At 42.8% G+C, this 26,082-nt stretch overlaps 1 protein-coding gene across 1 annotated transcript in view; it reads left to right on the forward strand.

The window, feature by feature from the left end:
• LOC133536451 (ephrin type-A receptor 5) overlaps window positions 1–26,082 on the forward strand; it is a 195,293-nt gene that overhangs the window by 92,408 nt on the left and 76,803 nt on the right. The window contains exons 4-5 of the mRNA XM_061876979.1: window positions 18,060–18,215; window positions 21,675–22,013. Of these exons, the coding sequence (XP_061732963.1) occupies window positions 18,060–18,215; window positions 21,675–22,013 (495 nt within the window). The remainder of the gene's footprint in view (window positions 1–18,059; window positions 18,216–21,674; window positions 22,014–26,082) is intronic.

The following is a 26,082-nucleotide window of genomic DNA, read 5'->3' on the forward strand; positions in this document are numbered from 1 at the left end:
ACATCCATCCATCCATCCATTCCTACCGCTTATTCGTTTTTGGGGTCGCGGGGGGCGCTGGCGCCTATCTCAGCTACAATCGGGCAGAAGGCGGGGTACACCCTGGACAAGTCGCCACCTCATCGCAGGGCCAACACAGATAGACAGACAACATTCACACTCACATTCACACACTAGGGCCAATTTAGTGTTGCCAATCAACCTATCCCCAGGTGCATGTCTTTGGAAGTGGGAGGAAGCCGGAGTACCCGGAGGGAACCCACGCATTCACGGGGAGAACATGCAAACTCCACACAGAAAGATCCCGAGGCTGGATTTGAACCCAGGACTGCAGGAACTTTGTATTGTGAAGCAGACGCACATATTCACCATTAATTAGGTTCTTAATAACATCCAAATTAGTAACATATTGGCTCTTAACTAGTCATTATCAAGTAATAATTAATGCCTTATTCGGCTTGGCCTTATTATAACCCATACCCTATAAACCAGGGGTCGGGAACCTTTTTGGCTGAGAGAGCCATGAAAGCCAAATATTTTAAAGTGTATTACCGTGAGAGCCATATAATATATTTTAACACTGAATACAACTAAATGCATGCATTTTTTTAAGAAAGACCAGCATTTTTAGAGTATAATAAGTCTTATTTTTTGTATAACATTTTTATTCTGAAGCTAACTGTTGCGATCCGCTACTTGGATCACCACATATGGTTTATACTTCCAGTTGTTGTATCACTGTTCTACACCCTTACTTCCTGTTTAGTCAGTCACCATGGTTCCTCATTGATCCCACCTGCTAATCACGGTTTCTGCACACCTGTCACTTTTTGATTACTCACCTATTTAAGCCCGTCCCTTTTCGTCATTCTTTCTGGGACTCTAATTTGCCTTCGAGCAACATTCACAAATGTATTTTCTCGCTAGCTCTTATGCTAAGCCACTCGATATTCCAGCTTTCATGCTGAATGTTTTTTGTTTACTCTTTTGTGTGCTTCGTGCCAAGTATAGTTTTTTTGTATTTTCTATTCCTAGCTTTCATGCTAGCGCCCCCTTGGTTTATTTTTGTCTGTTAGCTCCAGTGTTTTTGTTCATAGTCTGTTTTTGTTAAGTGTAATAAATCATTTAAACTTACCGTTGCTGTGTTCATGCCGACGCATCCACGAAGGGACCAATTTGGCATCACTATGCCAACCAGTCGTAACACTAACAATAATAAATAAAATGCATGAGACTGTTTTATATGTTGTACGTTATTTTTAACACTGATTACCAGCGGAATTATTTATTACTGATCGTGTTAGGCAGGCCTGGGCAATTATTTTAACTCGGGGGGCCAAATTTAGAGAAAAAAATGTGCCTAGGGGCCGGTATATCTGATTTTTTAGGAACACTTATACAAAAACTCACAATAATGTCTGATTGAATGCTGAAAAAGTTATGAGAGACTCTCTTAAAAAACAGAATGGGATTTTCCATTTTTTTTCACTGAACGAGACACTCGGAATGTACACGAAAATAAAGAATGTGGGATTTACAATATTAAATATGAACGATAAAACACTGAATATTGACAACACCACCTTTCGATCGACATGTTTTACAATCAAGCAGAACGCAACAAAAGTGCAACAAACACATCAAAATATGAAACTGAGGGGGAAGAAAACCTCACATCTGATATATCTGATATATATCACTAAGCTTTAGAACTTTGTTGTAAAAATGTATTTCCGAATCTGTCCCTGACACCTGCATTTCAGGTCGACTGCTCTGGAAACACTCTGTGGAAACGCTCACCACCCACACTGCTTGGTGCCTCGTCAGAGCTGCCGTGACTTAGATTACCATAGTAACAAACTACATTAGCATAGTAACTAATTTTATTACCATAGTAACTAGTATATCATGCAAAAGAGCAGATTTCAACCATTGAAGTACTTTGTATAGTTCAAGATTCACGGTCATTGGAAAACATCACTGCACATCATGACGGCAGCTACAATTTCCATCTTGAAGATCTAAAACAATTATTTGGGAATGTCCGGTGGGCCTGATTCAATCAATCAATCAATCAATGTTTATTTATATAGCCCCAAATCACGAATGTCTCAAAGGACTGCACAAATCATTACGACTACGACATCCTCGGAAGAACCCACAAAAGGGCAAGGAAAACTCACACCCAGTGGGCAGGGAGAATTCACATCCAGTGGGACGCCAGTGACAATGCTGACTATGAGAAACCTTGGAGACCTCAGATGTGGGCAACCCCCCCCCCCCCCCGGGACCGAAAGCAATGGATGTCGAGCGGGTCTAACATGATACTGTGAAAGTTCAATCCATAGTGGCTCCAACACAGCCACGAGAGTTCAGTTCAAAGCGGATCCAAGAAAGCAGCGAGAGTCCCGTCCACAGGAAACCATCCCAAGCGGAGGCGGATCAGCAGCGTAGAGATGTCCCCAACCGATACACAGGCGAGCGGTCCATCCTGGGTCCCGACGAGCGGTCCATCCTGCGTCTCGACTCTGGACAGCCAGTACTTCATCCATGGTCATCGGACCGGACCCCCTCCACATGGGAGGCGGGTACATAGGAGAAAAAAGAAAAGAAGCGGCAGATCAACTGGTCTAAAAAGGAGGTCTAGTTAAAGGCTAGAGATTAAAAAGCATAACGCATGTGGCCCCCGGGCCTAATTTGCCCAGGTCTGGTGTTAAGCAATGTCAGCTATTATGTATCTAAGAGCCAGATGCAGTCATCAAAAGAGCCACATCTGGCTCTAGAGCCATAGATTCCCTACCCCTGCTATAAACCATACCCTAACCCAAACCCTATCCAAATAACTCTACATGAAGTCTTTGTTACTATGTTACTTTGTTACACCCCATCCTAAAATGTTATCAAAAACATACAATAACTTTGTTTTCAATTTGTTAAAAAAAGGAGGGTTCGGTGAATGCGGATATGAAACTGGTGGGGTTGGGTACCTCCAACAAGGTTAAGAACCACTGTGTTAGATTGTGTAGCTAATGGAGTGGCCAACGACTTTTGTTTGGACCGTTAACAGCCGCCGTGATGCGTCCAGTGCCACCCAAAGACAGCTTGCCGTATAAAGCGACATATTTCAAGTGACATCCTCAAGTAAAGAGGATGCTCGTTAAGAGCTATCACAGGACGTCCTTAATTGCCTGGGATGCCAGTGTATGTGTGTGTGTGTGCCAGGCATATTCATTGTTTATTAAACACACACACACACACACACCAGTGGCGCATTAGCGTGTATTGCATATTAATTACTTATTAGCCTTTGTTCTGTGCATTAAGAGCTGCGTGCCATCAAAAAGACAGCTTGGCCAAGGGCAGCACACACACACACACACACACACACACACACACACACACACACACACACACACACACACACACTCACACACACACACTGGATGCATTCACAATGAGGAATGAGCCATGACCAAAAATAATCTGACCACCAAGATGCGTGTTTGTTTGGGTAGAAAAACACATGTGTCTTTTTAAGATAATTAGCAGTCAATTACCAATGATGGAAAGTCCTACTGTCCTTGAATGTACCGTCCATCCATCCTTACATCTTCTTCCGCTTATCCGAGGTCAGGTCGCGGGGACAGCAGCCTAAGCAGGGAAGCCCAGACTTCCCTCTCCCCAGCCACTTCGTCTAGCTCTTCCCGGGGGATCCCGAGGCGTTCCCAAGCCAGGCGGGAGACTTAGTCTTCCCAACGTGTCCTGGGTCTTCCCCGTGGCCTCCTACTGGTTGGACGTGCCCTAAACACCTCCCTAGGGAGGCGTTCGGGTGGCATCCTGACCAGATGCCCGAACCACCTCATCTGGCTCCTCTCGATGTGGAGGAGCAGCGGCTTTACTTTGAGTTCCTCCCGGATGGCAGAGCTTCTCACCCTATCTCTAAGGGAGAGCCCCGCCACACGGCGGAGGAAACTCATTTCGGCCGCTTGTACCCGTGAGCTTGTCCTTTCGGTCATGACCCAAAGCTCATGACCATAGGTGAGGATGGGAACGTAGATCGACCGATAAATTTAGAGCGTTGCCTTCCGGCTCAGCTCCTTTTTCACCACAACGGATCGGTACAACGTCCGCATTACTGAAGACGCCGCACCGATCTGCCTGTCGATCTCACGATCCACTCTTCCCTCACTCGTGAACAAGGCTCCGAGGTACTTGAACTCCTCCACTAGGGGCAGGGTCTCCTTCCCAACCCGGAGATGGCACTCCACCCTTTTCCGGGCGAGAACCATGGACTCGGACTTGGAAGTGCTGATTCTCATTCCGGTCGATTCACACCCGGCTGCGAACCGATCCAGTGAGAGCTGCAGATCCTGGCCAGATGAAGCCATCAGGACCACATCAACTGCAAAAAGCAGAGACCTGATCCCGCCGGGGCCACCAAACCGGATCCCCTCAACGCCTTGACTGCGCCTAGAAATTTTGCCCATAAAAGTTATGAACAGAATCGGTGACAAAGGACAGCCTTGGCGGAGTCCAACCCTCACTGGAAATGTGACCGACTTACTGCCAGCAATACGGACCAAGCTCTGATCATACAGGGAGCGGACCGCCACAATCAGACAGTCCGATACCAAACTCTCTGAGCACTCCCCACAGGACTTCCCGAGGGACACTGGTCGAATGCCTTCTCCAAGTCCACAAAGCACATGTAGACTGGTTGTGAAACTCCCATGCACCCTCAAGGACCCTGCCGAGGGTATAGAGCTGGTCCACGGTTCCACGACCAGGACGAAAACCACACAGTTCCTCCTGAATCCGAGGTCTGACTATCCGGCATAGCCTCCTCTCCAGTACACCTGAATAAACCTTACCGGGAAGGAATGTACCATTCGCTGCAAAGATACATTATGATGGAGTAAATACGTACAATGCTGACTTTTTACCATTAACTACACTGTAAAAAAAAATTCTGTAAAAAAAATGTAATCTACTGGCAGCTACGGCTGCCAAACAAAAACCATAAAATTAAAGTAAGACACTGTAAACCAAATAATGATCAAAAACATATTTACAGAAATTTTCATTAAACGTTTTGCGGAAAAATATCGTAATTTTACAGATTTTTACTAAATTGTTAAGATCAACCACCTTCAATAAAGTGACGATGCAAACAGTTCTGCAGAAAATACCTTTTTTCGACATAGTTTTTCCAATTTATTACGATCCGTGCGTCGGTTGAGGGAGGCGGGGTTTGGTGGTTGCGGGGATGCAGCCCGGAAGAGTAGCGCTGTGTTTATTTTGTGTTACGGTGAAGATGTTCTCTGGAAATGTGTTTGTCATTCTTTTTTAATGCGGGTTCACAATATGGCGCATATTTGTAACAGTGTTAAATTTGTTTGTACGGCCACCGTCGGTGTGACTTGTATGGTTGTTGGCTGTGATCAAGTATGTCTTGCAGTCAATATTGTGTGTCATATTACAGAGAAAAATGTCAAATTGTTAGTATGAACATAAACCTTATTAAAACATGTTACAAATATTTTTCAACTTGAATATAAAAATACACATAAATATTAAAAAAATAAGATTTTCCTTAAAATGACATATACAACTGTTAGATTGTTAGTATGGACATATACTTTTATATAACAAGCTACATATTAAATGAAAGTTAATTACTGTAATTTTACACGAATTTGAAAGTAATTTGAGAAAACAGAAAATGATATGTATTATTAATATGGTATTTTTCTGTAAAAAAAAATAGAAATATACATAGTTTGTCATTACGGGCATATTACTTAAAATAACAGGCGGTTTGTTTATTTACAGATAATGTCTTCAATTCTACAGTTTTATAACCTATTTAAAAAAATTGAAAAAATACAGTAAAAATTTACAGTAAATTAACCTAAAAAATATGATTTTTTTTTTACAGTGTAAATAGTTAGCTGTTAAACAGTTATGCATAATGATGTTGCCATGGAGGAATGAACATGCATGATGTCATCCTGCGACGTTTATTTCCGTACATGACAAATGTTTACTTCCAGTCTGCGTAGAAATGAGCGCCATTTACTGAGAATGAATAAATGTTAGTTTTTATTTACCAACCGTAATTGACAAGGCATTAAATATGCAAAGAGTTTTATTTAACGCCTCGATTATTCTGCAGTCATGCGCAACTTCCCTTTTAATGTCTGACTTTGGTTGCCTCAAAGTGATAACACTTGGAGAAATCAATATCTACTTATTGATTTGCTATTTTTACATCATCATAAACTTGAGTCAGTGTGTGGTGGTTTTAGTTGCTAGTAAACACAAAACCATGTTGATTACAACAGCATTGTGGTTTTGCAAGTGTCCAACTCAAGGCCCGACCAGGGGCCAGGGGCCAGGGGCCACCACATCATTGTATGTGGCTCACAAAAGCCTGGAATTAATTTGTCTTTTCTTTCTAAATTTATTCAACTTTCCATTTGGACAGATACAAATACATGTACTGCAAGCAATTTTAATTTTTTAAACTATAATATTACATTCCAAACATTTTTGTGTGTTTAAATCCAAATAAGTACATCAATAGTAGCTTTTCTCATGATTTTACAGTAAGTCTTATATCAAATTTGTTGCTGTAAAAAATAGTTTTACGGTAAAAAACAGGTAGCTTAGTTGCCAAAATTTTACCATAAATGAAGAAAAAACTGTGGTACCGGTTTTCCTTTTACATTAACAGCCTGTAAAAACAACAGTCGATTTTACAGATTTTACGGGGGCGGGGCGTGGTTGGGGTTGTGGTTAAGAATGGAGGAGTAAATTCTCCAAAAGCCGTAGATGTTATTGTCACTTATGCATGATTAATTGATTGATTGAAACTTTTATTATTAGATTATACAGTACAGTACATATTCCGTACAATTCACCACTAAATGGTAACACCCGAATAATTTTTTCAACTTGTTAATCAATTCATGGTACACATATATACTATCAGCATAATACAGTCATCACACAAGTTAATCATCATAGTATATACATTGAATTATTTACATTATTTACAATCCGGGGGGTGGGATGAGGAGCTTTGGTTGATATCAGTACTTCAGTCATCAACAATTGCAAGAAATGGACATTGAAACAGTGTAGGTCTTACTAGTAGGTTATGGACAGCGAGCAGAGAACATAGTGAGTTCAGATTGGATAAGAACAAGTATATACATTAGAAATAGATTAACATTAGGTTATTTACAATCCGGGTAGATGGGATGTGAATGGAGGAGGGTATTAAGGTTGAAGTTGCCTGGAGGTGTTGTGGTGCATGTACAGTAGATGGCAGTATTGTCCTGTTTAAGAGTGTCACATCATTGCTGTTTACGGCAGACAAACTGTTTTATGGCAGACAAAAACGTGACTGCTGTTGTTGTGTGTTGTTACGGGGCTAAGAGGACGATAATGAAATTGCCTAACAATAAACCCACATAAGAAACCAAGAACTCGCCCTCGATTATTTTACAGTTATAACGTCATTGGGCAGACACGCTATTTATATTTTGGGAAAGCGGACGTGAAAACAGGCTGTCCTCACTCAGGTCCGCATGGAGCTGGAAGGAGCGTGGCCTCCAGCTCCGCCTGAATCTCGGGAGATTTTCGGGAGAAAATGTCCCGAGAGGCGCTGAATTTCGGGAGTCTCCCGGAAAATCCGAGGGTTGGCAAGTATGCAAATATGAGTCATTAGTATTGCGCTACTATACCAATACTAGTCTGTACAAAAAGAACAAAAAATGTAACATCTGAGGTCCTAAATAGAACCCAATAATACCAGGAGAGTAATAGTATGTCCATAATAATTGAAGTGGAATATGTTGACCAGTAAATAGCATAGGTCAATAGGAACATATTATAAATAGAATAGAATAAATACAAATTAAAGCTGCAAGCAGCGTTGGTCGTGTCCGCCTTTGGCCGCTGCCAAGCCCTGGTCTAAGTCAGACCTACATAGAGGTCTTCGTTTCATGTCTCTACGACATTCCTAACAGAAGTTACAAGCCGTTTTGTGTGGGTTTTTTCCTAGGGGGCGCTGGAGCGCAATTTTGACTTTTGGGGTTTGTTTTTTTATTAGATGGCAATTTTCGCCAGTCCTGATGTGTGTGTAAAATTTGGTGAGTTTTGAAGCATGTTAAGGGGGTCAAATTACAGATCAGCGTTTCTGGATGTTGATAAATGGCTTTCGCTTTGCATAGTAGAGCTTTAACTTGCACTTTGAAGCATTTTAAGGGGGTCAAATTACAGTTTAAAGAGGCAAAAATGACATTTTTTAGGAAACTTTGCGCAGGGTTTTTTTAAATGCGTGTAAAATCTAAACCGGAGCAGTAATCAACACTTTGTTGGATAGTTTTAATCAAAGGGTTCAATCTCTCTCCTGTGCGAGTTTGAAGCCGAAACGACAAACGCACCCGGAGGAGTTTACGTTTAAAAAAGGTGACGGGTTTTTACAAATCTTTTATTTTGAATGGGTAATTTTTAACTTCCTGTTGATTTTTGCCGAAGGATGTCAATCATCTAAATGTAGGTCTAAGTGAGTCCTACATAGAAGTTTTTGTTTCATGTCTTTCCGGCATTCCTACTGGAAGTTACAAGCAATTTTGTTTGTGTTTTCTTCCTAGGAGCAGTTTTTGCTGTGTTTTATTCAAAAATTGCGCTAGAGCGAAATTTTGAGCATTGGGATTTTTTAATCAAAAGGGTTCAATCTCTCTCCTGTGCGAGTTTGAAGCCGAAACGACAAACGCACCCGGAGGAGTTTACGTTTGAAAAAGGTGACGGGTTTTTACAAAACTTTTATTTTGAATGGGTACTTTTTAACTTCCTGTTGATTTTTGCCGAAGCATGTCAATCATCTAAATGTAGGTCTAAGTGAGTCCTACATAGAAGTTTTTGTTTCATGTCTTTCCGGCATTCCTACTGGAAGTTACAAGCAATTTTGTTTGTGTTTTCTTCCTAGGAGCAGTTTTTGCTGTGTTTTATTCAAAAATTGCGCTAGAGCGAAATTTTGAGCATTGGGATTTTTTAATCAAAAGGGTTCAATCTCTCTCCTGTGCGAGTTTGAAGCCGAAACGACAAACGCACCCGGAGGAGTTTACGTTTAAAAAAGGTGACGGGTTTTTACAAATCTTTTATTTTGAATGGGTAATTTTTAACTTCCTGTTGATTTTTGCCGAAGGATGTCAATCATCTAAATGTAGGTCTAAGTGAGTCCTACATAGAAGTTTTTGTTTCATGTCTTTCCGGCATTCCTACTGGAAGTTACAAGCAATTTTGTTTGTGTTTTCTTCCTAGGAGCAGTTTTTGCTGTGTTTTATTCAAAAATTGGGCTAAAGCGAAATTTTGAGCATTGGGATTTTTTAATCAAAAGGGTTCAATCTTTCTCCTGTGCGAGTTTGAAGCCGAAATGACAAACGCACCCGGAGGAGTTTACGTTTAAAAAAGGTGACGGGTTTTTACAAAACTTTTATTTTGAAGGGGTAATTTTTAACTTCCTGTTGATTTTTGCTGAAGGATGTCAATTATCTAAATGTAGGTCTAAGTGAGTCCTACATAGAAGTTTTTGTTTCATGTCTTTCCGGCATTCCTACTGGAAGTTACAAGCAATTTTGTTTGTGTTTTCTTCCTAGGAGCAGTTTTTGCTGTGTTTTATTCAAAAATTGCGCTAGAGCGAAATTTTGAGTATTGGGATTTGTTTTTTTCATTAGATCGCAATTTTTGCCAGTCCTGATGTGTGTGCCAAGTTTGGTGAGCATTTTAAGGGGGGTCAAATTTCAGCTCAAAGAGGCAAAAAAAGCATTTTTTGCGAAAATTTCGCTTTGAAGGGTTTTTTTCAAAATTGTTGTTAATTTTTGCCCTAGAAGATAGGTCTAGGTTAGACCTACGTGACAGTTGTTGTTTCATGTCTGTACGACATTCCTAACGGAAGTTACAAGCAGTATGCTTTTCTTTCCTTCCTAAGGGGCGCTAGCGCGCAATTTTGATTTTTCTGGTTTTGGCTGCCTAATAAGTTGGGAAGGCATGCCAGACCGATGTGTGTGTCAAATTTGGTGAGTTTTGAAGCATGGTAAGGGGGTCAAATTACAGCGCATAGGTGCGGAATAATAATAAAACGCACCAGTTTCAATAGGAGTCCTTTGCCATGGGCCTGCGGACCCTAATAATACATTGTGCTCCTGCAGTGCAAATAGAATGTAAAAACTATTACAGCTACCAAAACAAATAAAATCTCAGTCCAGCACATTTGCATATACAGTTTGTGCAAGTCAAGAAAGAATTGTAGTCCACATAACTGCTTTGTAATTGTACAAACTCTGATATGTCATGGCAGAACATCGAGTCTTATGTACATGTCAACACATTCTTTATAATGTTTTTCTCCAGCATCCCACAGCCATAAACTTTTTCTATTCAAAGGAACTATGACTCCTTTTTTAATTGGTTGTGGCCTCTTTGTAGGTTGGAGTCAAGGAGAGGGTGGTTGCAATAAATCCGTGTGTGTGTGTGTGTGTGTGTGTGTGTGTGTGTGTGTGTGTGTGTGTGTGTGTGTGTGTAAAAAGCAAGGGTGTGTGTGTGTGTGTGTAAAAAGCAAGGATCAGGTATCCAATTGGCCCTCCTGCAAGTTGCTACAAAACAACACAAAGTAGTTTAGCAGCTCAATGGTTTGGCACTCTTCAAAATAAAAGTCGAGATGATAAAAGTTGTCGCAGGATAAGACCTTGGCAAAGTTTGTTTACATGTGAGCATACTACTTCCTGCTTTACAAAGGGTGACCAAGTAGAAGTTCAATCAATCAATCAATGTTTACTTATATAGCCCTAAATCACTAGTGTCTCAAAGGGCTGCACAAACCACTACGACATCCTCGGTAGGCCCACATAAGGGCAAGGAAAACTCACACCCAGTGGGACGTCGGTGACAATGATGACTATGAGAACCTTGGAGAAGAGGAAAGCAATGGATGTCGAGCGGGTCTAACATGATACTGTGAAAGTTCAATCCATAATGGATCCAACACAGTCGCGAGAGTCCAGTCCAAAGCGGATCCAACACAGCAGCGAGAGTCCCGTTCACAGCGGAGCCAGCAAGAAACCATCCCAAGCGGAGGCGGATCAGCAGCGCAGAGATGTCCCCAGCCGATACACAGGCAAGCAGTACATGGCCACCGGATCGGACCGGACACCCTCCACAAGGGAGAGTGGGACATAGAAGAAAAAGAAAAGAAACGGCAGATCAACTAGTCTAAAAAGGGAGTCTATTTAAAGGCTAGAGTATACAAATGAGTTTTAAGGTGAGACTTAAATGCTTCTACTGAGGTGGCATCTCGAACTGTTACCGGGAGGGCATTCCAGAGTACTGGAGCCCGAACGGAAAACGCTCTATAGCCCGCAGACTTTTTTTGGGCTGGGCTCTAGGAATCACTAATAAGCCGGAGTCCTTTGAACGCAGATTTCTTGCCGGGACATATGGTACAATACAATCGGCAAGATAGGATGGAGCTAGACCGTGTAGTAATTTATACGTAATTAGTAAAACCTTGAAGTCACATCTTAAGTGCACAGGAAGCCAGTGCAGGTGAGCCAGTACAGGCGTAATGTGATCAAACGTTCTTGTTCTTGTCAAAAGTCTAGCAGCCGCATTTTGTACCAACTGTAATCTTTTAATGCTAGACATGGAGCGACCCGAAAAGAATACGTTAAAGTAGTCGAGGCGAGACGTAACAAACGCATGGATAATGATCTCAGCGTCTTTAGTGGACAGAATGGAGCGAATTTTAGCGATATTACGGAGATGAAAGAAGGCCGTTTTAGTAACGCTTTTAATGTGTGACTCAAAGGAGAGAGTTGGGTCAAAGATAATACCCAGATTATTTACCGTGTCGCCTTGTTTATTTGTTTGGTTGTCAAATGTTAGAGTTGTATTATTAAATAGAGGTCGGTGTCTAGCAGGACCGATAATCAGCATTTCCGTTTTTTTGGCGTTGAGTTGCAAAAAGTTAGCGGACATCCATTGTTTAATTTCATTAAGACACGCCTCCAGCTGACTACAATTTGGCGTGTTGGTCAGCTTTAGGGGCATGTAGAGTTGGGTGTCATCAGCATAATAAGGATAGTACCCGCTCTGGTACTTCTTGTCAAATTGAAGGGTGCCATATTTCAAAACTTTTTACGACTACCATATTTCAACTGCAGACACGACCGGCCAAGCACTTGGCTGGGAAACAAACAGCGGTCTTAGCTGGACTGCCTCCGGTAATGTTGCAAAATTCCAAAGAAATCAAAGTAAGGTTCCACTTTTCAAAATGTTAATTTGCTATAGACATGCTACCTATTAGCTATTTTACATTTCACATGGCAACTTCTCAGAATGTGGTCATAAAAATTACAACTAAGATGCATGTTAGAATCAAACAGCTGATGTGTAGTAAATACAATACTTACAGTATAAACATGTTTAGGTCTCAACAAAAGAAACGACAGGAACATTGAAATAATGGCAAAGACTACTTTCTGGGTTCTGTGGTTTATAGACTACTAGGATCTAACATCTTGTCTGCAACATCTACATAATGAAGGACAGTACATGACTTCATTGAGTCATAAAAGTGTAAGCAAACAAGAGAACTGAACAGCTCAGCTCTGAGTTAAATGTTCAATAAATACCAAAAAGCAAACATGATTGACACAAAAGTACCAAAATGTGGTACTTTTGTACCGGGAAATTTTACTGAGTCTTTGAAATTGTTAAAAATACCCATCCCTAGTTATCGATTCCAAAAGGTCAGACAAAAACTGAATTGTACCAAAACTAATACAATTTGTGTTGATAAAGAAAAATAAGGCAAATCCAATGAAGGTGTTCCAGACAAGCAGCATTAGGAACACAAACATGTTTTATAAACATGTAGAAAACGTTCCTTCTTCATGCATCTCCTCTCCTTCTTTCCTTCTTCATGCGTCTCCTCTCTTGTTTCCTTCCTCCTGCATCTCCTCTCCTTCTTTCCTTCCTCCTGCATCTCCTCTCCTTGTTTCCTTCTTCATGCATCTCCTCTCCTTGTTTCCTTCTTCATGCATCTCCTCTCCTTGTTTCCTTCTTCATGCATCTCCTCTCCTTCTTTCCTTCTTCATGCATCTCCTCTCCTTATTTCCTTCTTCATGCATCTCCTCTCCTTCTTTCCTTCTTCATGCATCTCCTCTCCTTTTTTCCTTCTTCATGTATCTCCTCTACTTCTTTCCTTCTTCATGCATCTCCTCTCCTTGTTTCCTTCTTCATGCATCTCCTCTCCTTCTTTCCTTCTTCATGCATCTCCTCCCCTTCTTTCCTTCTTCATGCATCTCATCTTCTTTGCTTCGTCATGCATCTCCTCTCCTTGTTTCCTTCTTCATGCATCTCCTCTCCTTGTTTCCTTCTTCATGCATCTCCTCTCCTTCTTTGCTTCTTCATGCATCTCCTCTCCTTTTTTCCTTCTTCGTGCATCTCCTCTCCTTCTTTCCTTCTTTGTGCATCTCCTCTCCTTCTTTCCTTTTTTCCTTCTTCGTGCATCTCCTCTCCTTGTTTCCTTCTTCATGCATCTCATCTCCTTCTTTGCTTCTTCATGCATCTACTCTCCTTCATGCATCTCCTCTCCTTCTTTCCTTCCTCCTGCATCTCCTCTCCTTCTTTTCTTCCTCCTGCATCTCTTCTCTTGTTTCCTTCCTCCTGCATCTCCTCTCCTTGTTTCCTTCCTCCTGCATCTCCTCTCCTTGTTTCCTTCCTCCTGCATTTCCTCTCCTTGTTTCCTTCCTCCTGCATTTCCTCTCCTTGTTTCCTTCCTCCTGCATTTCCTCCCCTTCTTTCCTTCCTCCTGCATCTCCTCTCCTTGTTTCCTTCCTCCTGCATCTCCTCTCTTTCTTTCCTTCCTCCTGCATCTTCCCTTCCTCCTGCATCTCCTCTCCTTGTTTCCTTCCCCCCGCAATCTCTTCTCCTTGTTTCCTTCCTCCTGCATCTCCTCTCATTGTTTCCTTCCTCCTGCATCTTCTCTCCTTGTTTCTTATCTCCTCCTCCATCTCCTCTCCTTGTTTTCTTCCTCCTCCATCTCCTCTTCTTCTTTCCTTCCTCCTGCATCACCTCTCCTTGTTTCCTTCCTCTTCCATCTCCTATTTTTCTTTCCTTCCTCCTGCATCTCCTCTCCTTGTTTCCTTCCTCCTGCCTTTCCTCTTCTTGTTTCCTTCTTCATGCATCTCATCTCCTTGTTTCCTTCTTCATGCATCTCCTCACCTTTTTTCCTTCTTCATGCATCTCCTCACGTTGTTTCCTTCTTCATGCATCTCCTCTCCTTGTTTCCTTCTTCATGCATCTCCTCTCCTTGTTTCATTCTTCACGAATCTCCTCTCTTTGTTTCCTTCTTCAAGCATCTCCTCTCCTTGTTGCCTTCTTCATGCATCTCCTCTCCTTGTTTCCTTCTTCATGCATCTCCTCTCCTTGTTTCCTTCCTCCTGCATCTCCTCTCCTTGTTTCCTTCCTCCTGCATCTTCTCTCCTTATTTTCTTCCTTCTGCATCTCCTCTCCTTCTTTCCTTCTTCCTGCATCTCCTCTCCTTCTTTCCTTCCTCTTGCATCTCATCTCTTGTTTCCTTCCTCCTGCATCCCCTCCTTCTTCCCTTCCTCCTGCATCTCCTCTCCTTCTTCCCTTCCTCCTGCATCTCCTCTCCTTCTTTCCTTCCTGCATCTCATCTCCTTCTTTCCTTCTCTCTGCACTTCATCATCGGACTTGTCTCCAATTTGAATGTAGTTGTTCATCACAATTGTGGCCCGAACACAAGACCTCCAGTAGAAAGCGCAGCAGCCATTAAACACCTCGCCGTAAGATGCTCCGTTATCACACATCCATTTGAAGAAGTCCAGGAACAGGCACCGCCACGAGCGACGGGAAGTTGTAGTCATCAGTTAGCGACTGACTGGATGTGTGTTCACTTTCTGCTTGTCACCTCACCTCAACACTTCACTGTGTGGGGGGACCATTACATCGGGGTCTTGCACTCTGTTCTGTGTAATGTTTCACCCTTGTGAGGTGTATGTGTGTGTGTGTGTGTGTTCTTGTATTTCTTCCCTTCTTCAGACATCAACAAGGAAAAGTATTGTCCATATGCGGACCAGTGAACATGTTAGGACCGTAATCCTGGTCCCAATTCGGAAAACCATTGCATCTAATTGAGAGTCATTTTCCATATGAGTTGGGAAATTGTGTTACATGTAAATAACACAATTTCAACCCATATTCAGTTGAATGCACTACAAAGAAAAGATATTTGATGTTCAAACTCATAAACTTTTTTTTTTTGCAAATAATAATTAACTTGGAATTTCATGGCTGCAACATGTGCCAAAGTAGTTGGGAAAGGGCATGTTCACCACTGTGTTACGTCACCTTTTCTTTTAACAACACTCAATAAACGTTTGGGAACTGAGGAAACTAATTATTGAAGCTTTGAAGGTGGATTTCTTTCTCTTTCTTGTTTTATGTAGAGCTTCAGTCGTTCAACAGTCCGGGGTCTCCGCTGTCGTATTTTACGCTTCATAAAGCGCCACACATTTTCCATGGGAGACAGGTCTGGACTGACAGGAAAGTACCCGCACTCTTTTACTACGAAACCACACTGTTGTAACGATTGAAGCTGAGAAAGGCACCAGTGCCCCCTGCGACCCCAAAGAGAATAAGCGGTAGGAAATGGATGGATGGATGGAATGTGTGTCGGTTTTAAAAGTGCTCCCCCTCTTGTCAACATATGAAATAACAAGTTTATGTAAGAAATTTAAATGCGCCTCCTTTGGCCTTTTTTTTTTTTAAATATATATATATATATATATGTATATAGAGAGACATACTGTAATAACTTGAAGTAAACAATGAAGATTAAAAACCAATTTCAAACAAAAAGTTTTAAAAAAATGAACTAAAATTAGCCTTTTCCTCACAATTTGTCGACTTTATTCTTATAAAATTGGGAACAATTTCTCATATTCTTTTTGTTTCTGTAATATTGCATTATTGTCTCGTAAAATTATTCCTTTTTTTTTTTTTTACATAAAACTTTAATTTTTTGAAACGTAAAATGATTGCTTTTTACTGCAAAATGTTGACATTTGTCATATACATTTCTGACTTTTATCACAATATTGCCAATTGTTTTTGATGTTCTTGTATAATACTGACATTTTTTGAGTGAAATGATGACTTTTGTCATCATTTTCCATCCATCCATTTCCTACCGCTTATTCCCTTTTGGGGTCGCAGGGGGCGCTGGCGTCTATCTCAGCTACAATCGGGCGGAAGGCGGGGTACATCCTGGACAAGTCGCCACCTCATCGCAGTTGTCATAATTTTGCCAAGTCAAATTCCAAATATTATAATGTTGCCAAAATTGTAAAGTTTTCTTATAGAATTGTGAATTTTGTAGAGTAAAATTGCGACTCTGTCAGGTTCGTCCCTGACAGTTTGGTTATGTTTGTTTTTTTTCCTCTGCATTTGTCTTTGTTTCCTCTGTGTGTGTGTGTGTGTGTGTGTGTGTGTGTGTGTGTGTGTGTGTGTGTGTGTGTGTGTGTGTGTGTAGTATTTCCTGTCAGCGCTCTTATTTTGTCTGTTTCCTGTGTAAATGGGTTATACTTGTATAGCGCTTTTCTACCTTCAAGGTACTCAAAGCGCTTTGACACTATTTCCACATTCACCCATTCACACACTGATGGCGGGAGCTGTCATGCAAGGCCCTAACCACGAACCATCAGGAGCAAGGGTGAAGTGTCTTGCTCAAGGACACAACAGACGTGACGAGGTTGGTAGAAGGTGGGGATTGAACCAGGAACCCTCAGGTTGCTGGGACGGCCACTTTCCCAACCGCGCCACGCCGTCCCAGCCGTGTTTCTCCCTGAGCGCTGTTTCCCCTCAGCTGTGGCTGATTGGCACCTGGCCACACCTGGTGTCAATCAGCCCGCTCCTATTTTAACCTGCCTTAACATCCAGTCTGGGCTGGATTATTGTCGTTGCTACTTGTCTTGTCAATGCACCGTTGCGGTAAGCTATATTTAGTAGCGGTTTGTAGCTTACTGGCTTTTGTTCCCTGCTTCCAAGTTTATTTGTTCATAGCCAAGTTTGTTATCCGCCTCGTGCGCACTTTTTGTTTGTACCCTTTGTTTTAGTGTTTAAATCAAAACCATGTTTTCTTACTCAATGCCTGCCTCCTTCTCTGCATCTCGGGGTTTGTTACCAACTAACTCTGACGGACTCTTTACATAAAATTGCCAACATTTTTAGCTTCTCTTGTAAAATTGTTACTGTTGTTGATTAAAATTCCAACTTTTATCATAATATTGCACAAATGTTCAGTTTTTGTTGTAAGATTTTAACTTGGGTTGTGTAAAATTACGACTTTTGTTATAATGCTGCTAAAATTCTATGTTTTTCTAACGAAAAAAAAACACTAATTTTTAACAGCAAGCTTTTTTGTATATTTGGGAAGGTAACAAATACAAGAAGGTGTGTGCGTGTGTTGGCAGATGAGTGAAGCGTAGTCGTCCATCAAAATCGCGCATACAACAAGTGGTTTGCCAGCCGGCAGCAGGCAGTGCCATCATCAATATATCCATCCATTTTTTACCGCTTATTCCCTTTTGGGGTCGCGGGGGGCGCTGGCGCCTATCTCAGCTACATATAGCGTGCAAGAAAAGAGAAGCGCGTTGATTTGAATTTTAAAAAGTGTGCTTGAATGTCAACATCTGACGGGCCTGCCGTGTCCTGTGATAAAACACAGAAGGAAAGGCCCGGAAATTGTTCTTAAGATGAAGTATGAGGAGACGAGAGTAATCTCCGGAGGGATCCTGACATCAAAGCAGAAGACAAATATGTTTTATTTGTCTTTTATTGCTGCAGTTGGTATTTGTGATAACATCAAAGCTCCCACTGTGACCTGCTTTTTGTGGCAAAGTCACTATCTTGTCTTTTCTCCCACATCTGCTCCTCTCACTTCACGCGCCCTCTGTGTCTTTCAGCTTGCAAAGCGGGCTTTTACCGCTCGCTGCTGGACTCTTTGGCTTGCAGCAAATGTCCTCCCCACAGTGCGGCCCGCCACTCAGGAGCCACTTCATGCAGCTGCGAGGACGGATTCTACAAGATCGACTCGGATCCTCCCAATATGGCCTGCACACGTAAGACGAAGCTGCACATTTCAAGGAAAGTTGAACCTTTACGATCAGGCCGGGTGGACGACGGCATCATGCGGTCCCAGTCCTGGGTGGATCTCGTGTGAGAAGAAGAGGGGTTGTTAATCATTTTGCTATATGGAAAGTCCCACTTTACATAGAAACTGACGCCGTGGTCAAAGTTGGAAAATCCCACAAAATACAAACCCCGTTTCCATATGAGTTGGGAAATTGTCCATCCATCCATCATCTTCCGCTTATCCGAGGTCGGGTCGCGGGGGCAGCAGCCTAAGCAGGGAAGCCCAGACTTCCCTATCTCCAGCCACTTCGTCTAGCTCTTCCCGGGGGATCACGAGGCGTTCCCAGGCCAGCCGGGAGACATAGTCTTCCCAACGTGTCCTGGGTCTTCCCCGTGGCCTCCTACCAGCTGGACGTGCCCTAAACACCTCCCGAGGGAGGCGTTCGGGTGGCATCCTGACCAGATGCCCGAACCACCTCATCTGGCTCCTCTCGATGTGAAGGAGCAGCGGCTTTACTTTGAGTTCCTCCCGGATGGCCGAGCTTCTCACCCTATCTCTAAGGGAGAGACCCAAACTCATTTCGGCCGCTTGTACCCGTGATCTTATCCTTTCGGTCATGACCCAGAGCTCATGACCATAGGTGAGGATGGGAACGTAGATCGACCGGTAAATTGAGAGCTTTGCCTTCCGGCTCAGCTCCTTCTTCACCACAACGGATCGATACAACGTCCGCATTACTGTAGACGCCGCACCGATCCGCCTGTCGATCTCACGATCTACTCTACAAATTAAACATTAGTCGGTGAAAGACAAAGTTGGATATCTTCGTGCATCGCTAAGTAACATATTTGATATTATGAGTGCGGTTGTGAGTTTTATGCTAGTGAGAAAAAGGATACGTTTGTTTGCAGTTGATTTGCTGCTATAAATATTAGTCCCATTTACAATTCATGTCTGCAATTGTTTTTATGTGTGAAGTTTATTTTGTCTCATTATTTAGCTGCAGATGTTGTTCAGCAATGTTTGCTAGCAAAGTCAAGATTCAGTTTATGCTGCTGAGATTTATTCATCTACTTTATTATTACTATTAAGGCTATTTTTTTGATGCTAATAAATATCCCCAAAGACGCTGTAATGTGGTCATCTGTGTCGAATAAAACACTGCACAACAACAACTAAGCCTTTAGTTTTTGTTATGAAAATGGAGAACAAAAATAAGGTGGCTTGGACCAACAATCACATTATTTATTACATGGACTTAACATGACGTTTGTAGTTATATTTAAGCATAGCAACCCCAACAAAACACAAACTATTGTGGTCTCTTGTCCTTTCTTGATGTTTAGTTCTGCTCTCAAACACTATTAATATTGTAGAGAATATACTCGATTGAATCAAATGTTCAAACACACTTTTTACAAAGTGATCACTGCAGACACAAGCATTGTATTATTGTATTCCACGAGATGATGAAAGTGATATTTTTAAAGCCCTACTGAAACCCGCTACTACCGACCACACAGTCTGGTAGTTTATATATCAATTATGCAATATTAACATTGCAACACATGCCAATACATGTGGTTTAGTTTACTAAATTACAATTATAAAATTTCCCGCGGAGTTTCCTGTCGAAAACATTGCGGAATGATGAAGCGTGTTTGTGACGTTATTGTTTGGAGGGGACATATTAGCCAGCACCACTTGCGGCTAAAAGTGGTCTATTTTCATCGCGCAATTACACAGTGTTCTGGACAACTGTGTTGCTAAATCTTTTGCAATTTGTTGAATTAATAATGGAGGAGTCAAAGTAGAAAGATGGAGGTGGGAAGCTTTAGCCTTAGCCACATAAACACACGGTGTTTCCTTGTTTAAAATTCCCGGAGGTGAAGCATTACTATGGATCGGAGCAGTCAAGCGAACATGATCCCGACCTCTTGTCAACCGGCAGCGTTCGGTGAGAAAATTGTGGTAAAAAGTCGGCTCTTACCGGAGATCAGCGGAGCTTGCGGTTGTCCATGCAGCTGCCGTGACTTTCCTCAGAGACTCTGGCGTCAACACACCGGTGGACACACCCCTCCGACAATCAGGTACTATTTAAACTCACTAAAACACTAGCAACACAATAGAAAGATAAGGGATTTCCCAGAATGATCCTAGTAAATGTGTCTAAAAACATCTGAATCGTTCCCAATGCAATCGCCTTTTTTTTAAACTTTATTTTTCTATTTTTTTCTAGTCCTTCACTATCAATATCCCTCATCCATGAATCTTTAATCCTCGCTCAAATTAATGGGGAAATTGTCGCTTTCTGGGTCCGAATAGCTCTTGCTGCTGGAGGCTCACATTATAAACAATGTGAGGATGTGAGGAGCCCTCACGCCGGTGACGTCATCGTCTGCTACTTCCGGTAAAGGCAAGGCTTTTTTATTAGCGACCAAAAGTTGAGAACTTTATCGTCGATGAGTTAATTATTATTTGCAAAAAAAAATGAAGTTTATGAGTTTGAACATGAAATATCTTGTCTTTGTAGCGCATTCAGTTGAATATGGGTTGAAAAGGATTTGCAAATCATTGTATTCCATTTATATTTACATCCAACACAATTTCCCAAAAGGGTGGAGTGCCATCTCCGGGTTGAGGAGGAGGACCCTGCCCCAAGTGGAGGAGTTCAAGTACCTGAGAGTCTTGTTCACAAGTGGGGGAAGAGTGGATCGTGAGATCGACAGGCGGATCGGTGCGGCGTCTTCAGTATTGCGGACGTTGTACCGATCCGTTGTGGTGAAGAAGGAGCTGATCCGGAAGGCAAAGCTCTCAATTTACCGGTTGTTCTACGTTCCCATCCTCACCTATGGTCATGAGCTTTGGGTCATGACCGAAAGAATAAGATCACGGGTACAAGCGGCCGAAATGAGTTTCCTCCGCCGTGTGGCGGGGTTCTCCCTTAGAGATAGGGTGAGAAGCTCTGCCATCCGGAGGAACTCAAAGTAAAGCGCTGCTCCTTCACATGGAGAGGAGCCAGATGAGGTGGTTCGGGCATCTGGTCAGGATGCCACCCGAACGCCTCCCTAGGGAGGTGTTTAGGGCACGTCCAACCGGTAGGAGGCCACGGGGAAGACCCAGGACACGTTAGGAAGACTATGTCTCTCGGCTGTCCTGGGAACGCCTCGGGATCCCCCGGGAAGAGCTAGACGAAGTGGCTGGGGAGAGGGAAGTCTGGGTTTCCCTGCTTAGGCTGTTGCCCCCGCGACCCGACCTCGGATAAGCAGAAGAAGATGGATGGATGGATGGATGGCACGCTCGGATAGGCCAGTATCGGTATCGGATCGGAAGTGCAAAAACCTGGATCGCGACATCCCTATCCTAACAATGGTTAACATTAATGCTGTTTATCATTACCTCACTCATGGTTATCATTAATGCTGTTCATCATTAACTCACTCAGGACCTCCGTCCGCACCTCGGAACGCCATCTCCAACGTCAACGAGACCAGCGTCTTCCTGGAGTGGTCCGTTCCCACGGAGACGGGCGGTCGGAAGGACGTCCGCTACAACGTCCTGTGCAGGCGAGTCTTGCCGGACGACAGGGGCCTGGAAGAGTGCGGCCCCAACGTCCGCTTCCTCCCGCGCCAGGTGGGCCTGTCCAACACCTCCGTGATGGTGGGCGACCTGCAGTCACACACCAACTACAGCTTCCTGCTGGAGGCCGTCAACGGCGTGTCGGAGCTGGCCCAGGACCGCAGCAAGCAGTACGTGTCGCTCAACGTCACCACCAACCAGGCTGGTGAGTAGTTCTCTTTAGTCCCTGATAGAGATGCGTGGTTTGCGGTCACAAGTTTTGAGTTTAAACCAAAATGGATACATGGATGATACAGCAGAGGATTGGGAGAATGTCAAGTGGTCAGATGAAACCAAAATAGAACTTTTTGGTATAAACTCAACTCGTCGTTTTTGGAGGAAGAAGAATACTGAGTTGCATCCCAAGAACACCATACCTACTGTGAAGCATGGGGGTGGAAACATCATGCTTCGGGGCTGTTTTTTTGCTAAGAGGACAGGACGATTGATCCATGTTAAGGAAAGAATGAATGGGGCCATGTATCGTGAGATTTTGAGCCAAAACCTCCTTCCATCAGTGAGAGCTTTGAATAGTTGACCAAATACTTATTTTCCACCATAATTTACAAATAAATTCTTTAAAATTCCTACAAAGTGTATTCCTGGATTTTTTTTTCACATTCTGTCTCTCACAGTTGAAGTGTACCTATGATGAAAATTACAGACCTCTGTCATCATTTCAAGTGGGAGAATTTGCACAATCAGTGGCTGACTAAATACTCTTTTGGCCGCACTGTATGTGCTCCAATCACCCTATCACAAAAAAATAAGAGTAGTAGTAATGATTGGAAACTCTTAGACTGCCATGACATGATGTTCTTTACAAGTGTATGTACACTTTTTGACCACTACTGTACGTTGTAATATTTCAGACATATAGCTGACAGTATGTTATTGTTTGCAAGTAGCATTGACTAAGCCAGCAATGCCATAATGGACAATAAAACGATGCCACTAATGTTGGACATATAACCGCCCTCTAGTTGTAAAATATGAGCAGCTTTGTTGTCTTCGTGTCAAGTAGAAGTTAGAATTCCTGCAGCATTTGCTCAGGGAGCCCAGTTTTGCGTTAACAAGCAATGTACTGTATGCTAGTATATTTCCTTTTTATTTGCTTGTAACGAAATGGGAGCATAAGAAACGAGCATAAAAGCTTCAACTCTGGGCAAGAATTTAAAAAGAGTCGTGAAGGCGTTTCGATGAAGTCCCTGTTTCTTGACAGATGGCGGACATCCGCGCAGGAAAAGGTGGAAGTGGTAATAGTGGGGAATGGGTGTGGACGACATACGTAGATGGTCAATTGGACAGATGGTTGCCTGACAGGGGAAAAAGGGCTGATGGGCATTTAGTCCTGCTGTCACCGTGACTGTCAGCAGACTGAGTGGATTACAGCCGCCTGCACCTCGGACTTGTAGCGGGATTACAGTTACCCAGTCGGTGGACCAATTGGAGATTAGGGATTACGTTAGATTACACATGACAGCCAAAGTCTCTGCTCCTTGGCCATGGCTGCCACCACACTGGTTAAATGCGGACACAAACTGTCGGTGTTGGTGCGTAGAAAAATGCTCGGAGTGCAATACTGGTTGTTGTTAGTGTTGACCACAGATCTGGACTTTATGAGTGGCGGTGAGGCCCGAGTTGATTTCTTTATTTGCATAATCAGACTAGTGTTTGCATTTAAATGGGGAAAACAAAGCTTTTTTGTTGGTTTCATGAAAAATGTGCATTATTTTCTCATAATTTAGCGACTTAGGGAAGGTTTTATTTTTTGGAGCGGTGGAAAAACACATTTCTCGCAATCCGATACCGAAACTCAATTCCCTGATACGAGCACTGCGATGCCAGCAAACCATCACTGACTCAGATCAAGCATGCAGAGACAATAATAATAATAATAATAATAATAATAATAGAGTTTATTTGTAAAAAGCACTTTACGTTGAGCAAACAACCTCAAAGTGCCACAGTGTAAGAAATAGTAATAATAAAAATAAATAAAATATAAAAATAGAAACAGCATGCATGTCTAGAGAAAGGCTTTTTTAAAAAGATGGGTTTTTAAGCCTTTTTTAAAAGCATCCACAGTCTGAGGTGCCCTCAGATGGTCAGGGAGAGCATTCCCCAGACTGGGAGCAGCGGAGCAGAAAGCCCGGTCTCCCATTGTGCGAAGCTTTGTCCGTGGAAGTTGGAGGAGGTTAGCCTGTATGGAGGATTTGGGGGTGAGCAGTTCCTTGAGGTAGAGGTGGCATTTCCATCAATCAATCAATCAATCAATCAATGTTTATTTATATAGCCCTAAATCACAAATGTCCCAAAGGACTGTACAAACCATTACGACTACGACATCCTCGGAAGAACCCACAAAAGGGCAAGGAAAGCTCACACCCAGTGGGCAGGGAGAATTCACACCCAGTGGGACGCCAGTGACAATGCTGACTATGAGAACCCCGCCCTAGGGAACCGAAAGCAATGGATGTCGAGCGGGTCTAACATGATACTGTGAAAGTTCAATCCATAGTGGCTCCAAAACAGCCGCGAGAGTTCAGTTCAAAGCGGATCCAAGACAGCACCGAGAGTCCCGTCCACAGGAAACCATCTCAAGCGGAGGCGGATCAGCAGCGTAGAGATGTCCCCAACCGATACAGGCCAGCGGTCCATCCTGGGTCCCGACGAGCGGTCCATCCTGGGTCTCGACTCTGGACAGCGAGTACTTCATCCATGGTCATCGGACCACAAGGGAGGGGGGGACATAGGAGAAAGAAAAGAAGCGGCAGATCAACTGGTCTAAAAAGGAGGTCTATTTAAAGGCTAGAGTATACAGATGAGTTTTAAGATGAGACTTAAATGCTTCTACTGAGGTAGCATCTCGAACTGTTACCGGGAGGGCATTCCAGAGTACTGGAGCCCGAACGGAAAACGCTCTATAGCCCGCAGACTTTTTTTGAGCTCTAGGAATCACTAATAAGCCGGAGTCTTTTGAACGCAGATTTCTTGCCGGGACATACGGTACAATACAATCGGCAAGATAGGCTGGAGCTAGACCGTGTAGTATTTTATACGTAAGTAGTAAAACCTTAAAGTCACATCTTAAGTGCACAGGAAGCCAGTGCAGGTGAGCCAGTACAGGCGTAATATGATCAAACTTTCTTGTTCTTGTCAAAAGTCTAGCAGCCGCATTTTGTACCAACTGTAATCTTTTAATGCTAGACATGGGGAGACCCGAAAATAATACGTTACAGTAGTCGAGGCGAGACGTAACAAACGCATGGATAATGATCTCGGCGTCTTTAGTGGACAAAATGGAGCGAATTTTAGCGATATTACGGAGATGAAAGAAGGCCGTTTTAGTAACGCTTTTAATGTGTGACTCAAAGGAGAGAGTTGTGTCGAAGATAATACCCAGATTTTTTACAGAGTCACCTTGTTTTATTATTTGGTTGTCAAATGTTAAAGTTGTATTATTAAATAGAGGTCGGTGTCTAGCAGGACCGATAATCAGCATTTCGTTTTTTTTGGCATTAAGTTGCAAAAAGTTAGCGGATATCCATTGTTTAATTTCATTAAGACACGCTTCCAACTGACTACAGTCCGGCGTGTTGGTCAGCTTTAGGGGCATGTAGAGTTGGGTGTCATCAGCATAACAGTGAAAGCTAATACCGTATTTGCGTATGACGTCACCTAGCGGCAGCATGTAGATGCTGAAGAGTACAGGGCCAAGGACCGAACCCTGGGGAACTCCACACGTTACCTTAACATAGTCCGAGGTCACACTGTTATAGGAGACGCACTGCATCCTATCAGTAAGATAAGAGTTAAACCATGACAGGGCTGAGTCTGACATACCAATTCGTATTTTGATACGCTCTAATAAAATATTATGATCGACGGTATCGAAAGCAGCGCTAAGATCGAGGAGCAGCAACATAGATGACGCATCAGAGTCCATCGTTAGCAATAGATCATTAGTCAGTTTTGCGAGGGCTGTCTCAGTCGAGTGATTTGCCCTGAAACCGGATTGAAAGGTTTCACATAGATTGTTAAACGCTAAGTGCTCATTTAGCTGCTCTGCAACAATTTTTTCGAGGATTTTCGAAATAAAGGGAAGGTGAGACACCGGTCGGTAGTTTACCATGAGGTCAGGATCGAGGTTAGGTCTTTTAAGGAGAGGATGAATAACCGCTTTTTTGAATGCTAGGGGAACAGTGCCCGAGGAAAGTGATAAGTTTATAATA

This window comes from Nerophis ophidion, linkage group LG17 (genome assembly GCF_033978795.1).
Source record: "Nerophis ophidion isolate RoL-2023_Sa linkage group LG17, RoL_Noph_v1.0, whole genome shotgun sequence".
NCBI lineage: Eukaryota > Metazoa > Chordata > Actinopteri > Syngnathiformes > Syngnathidae > Nerophis > Nerophis ophidion.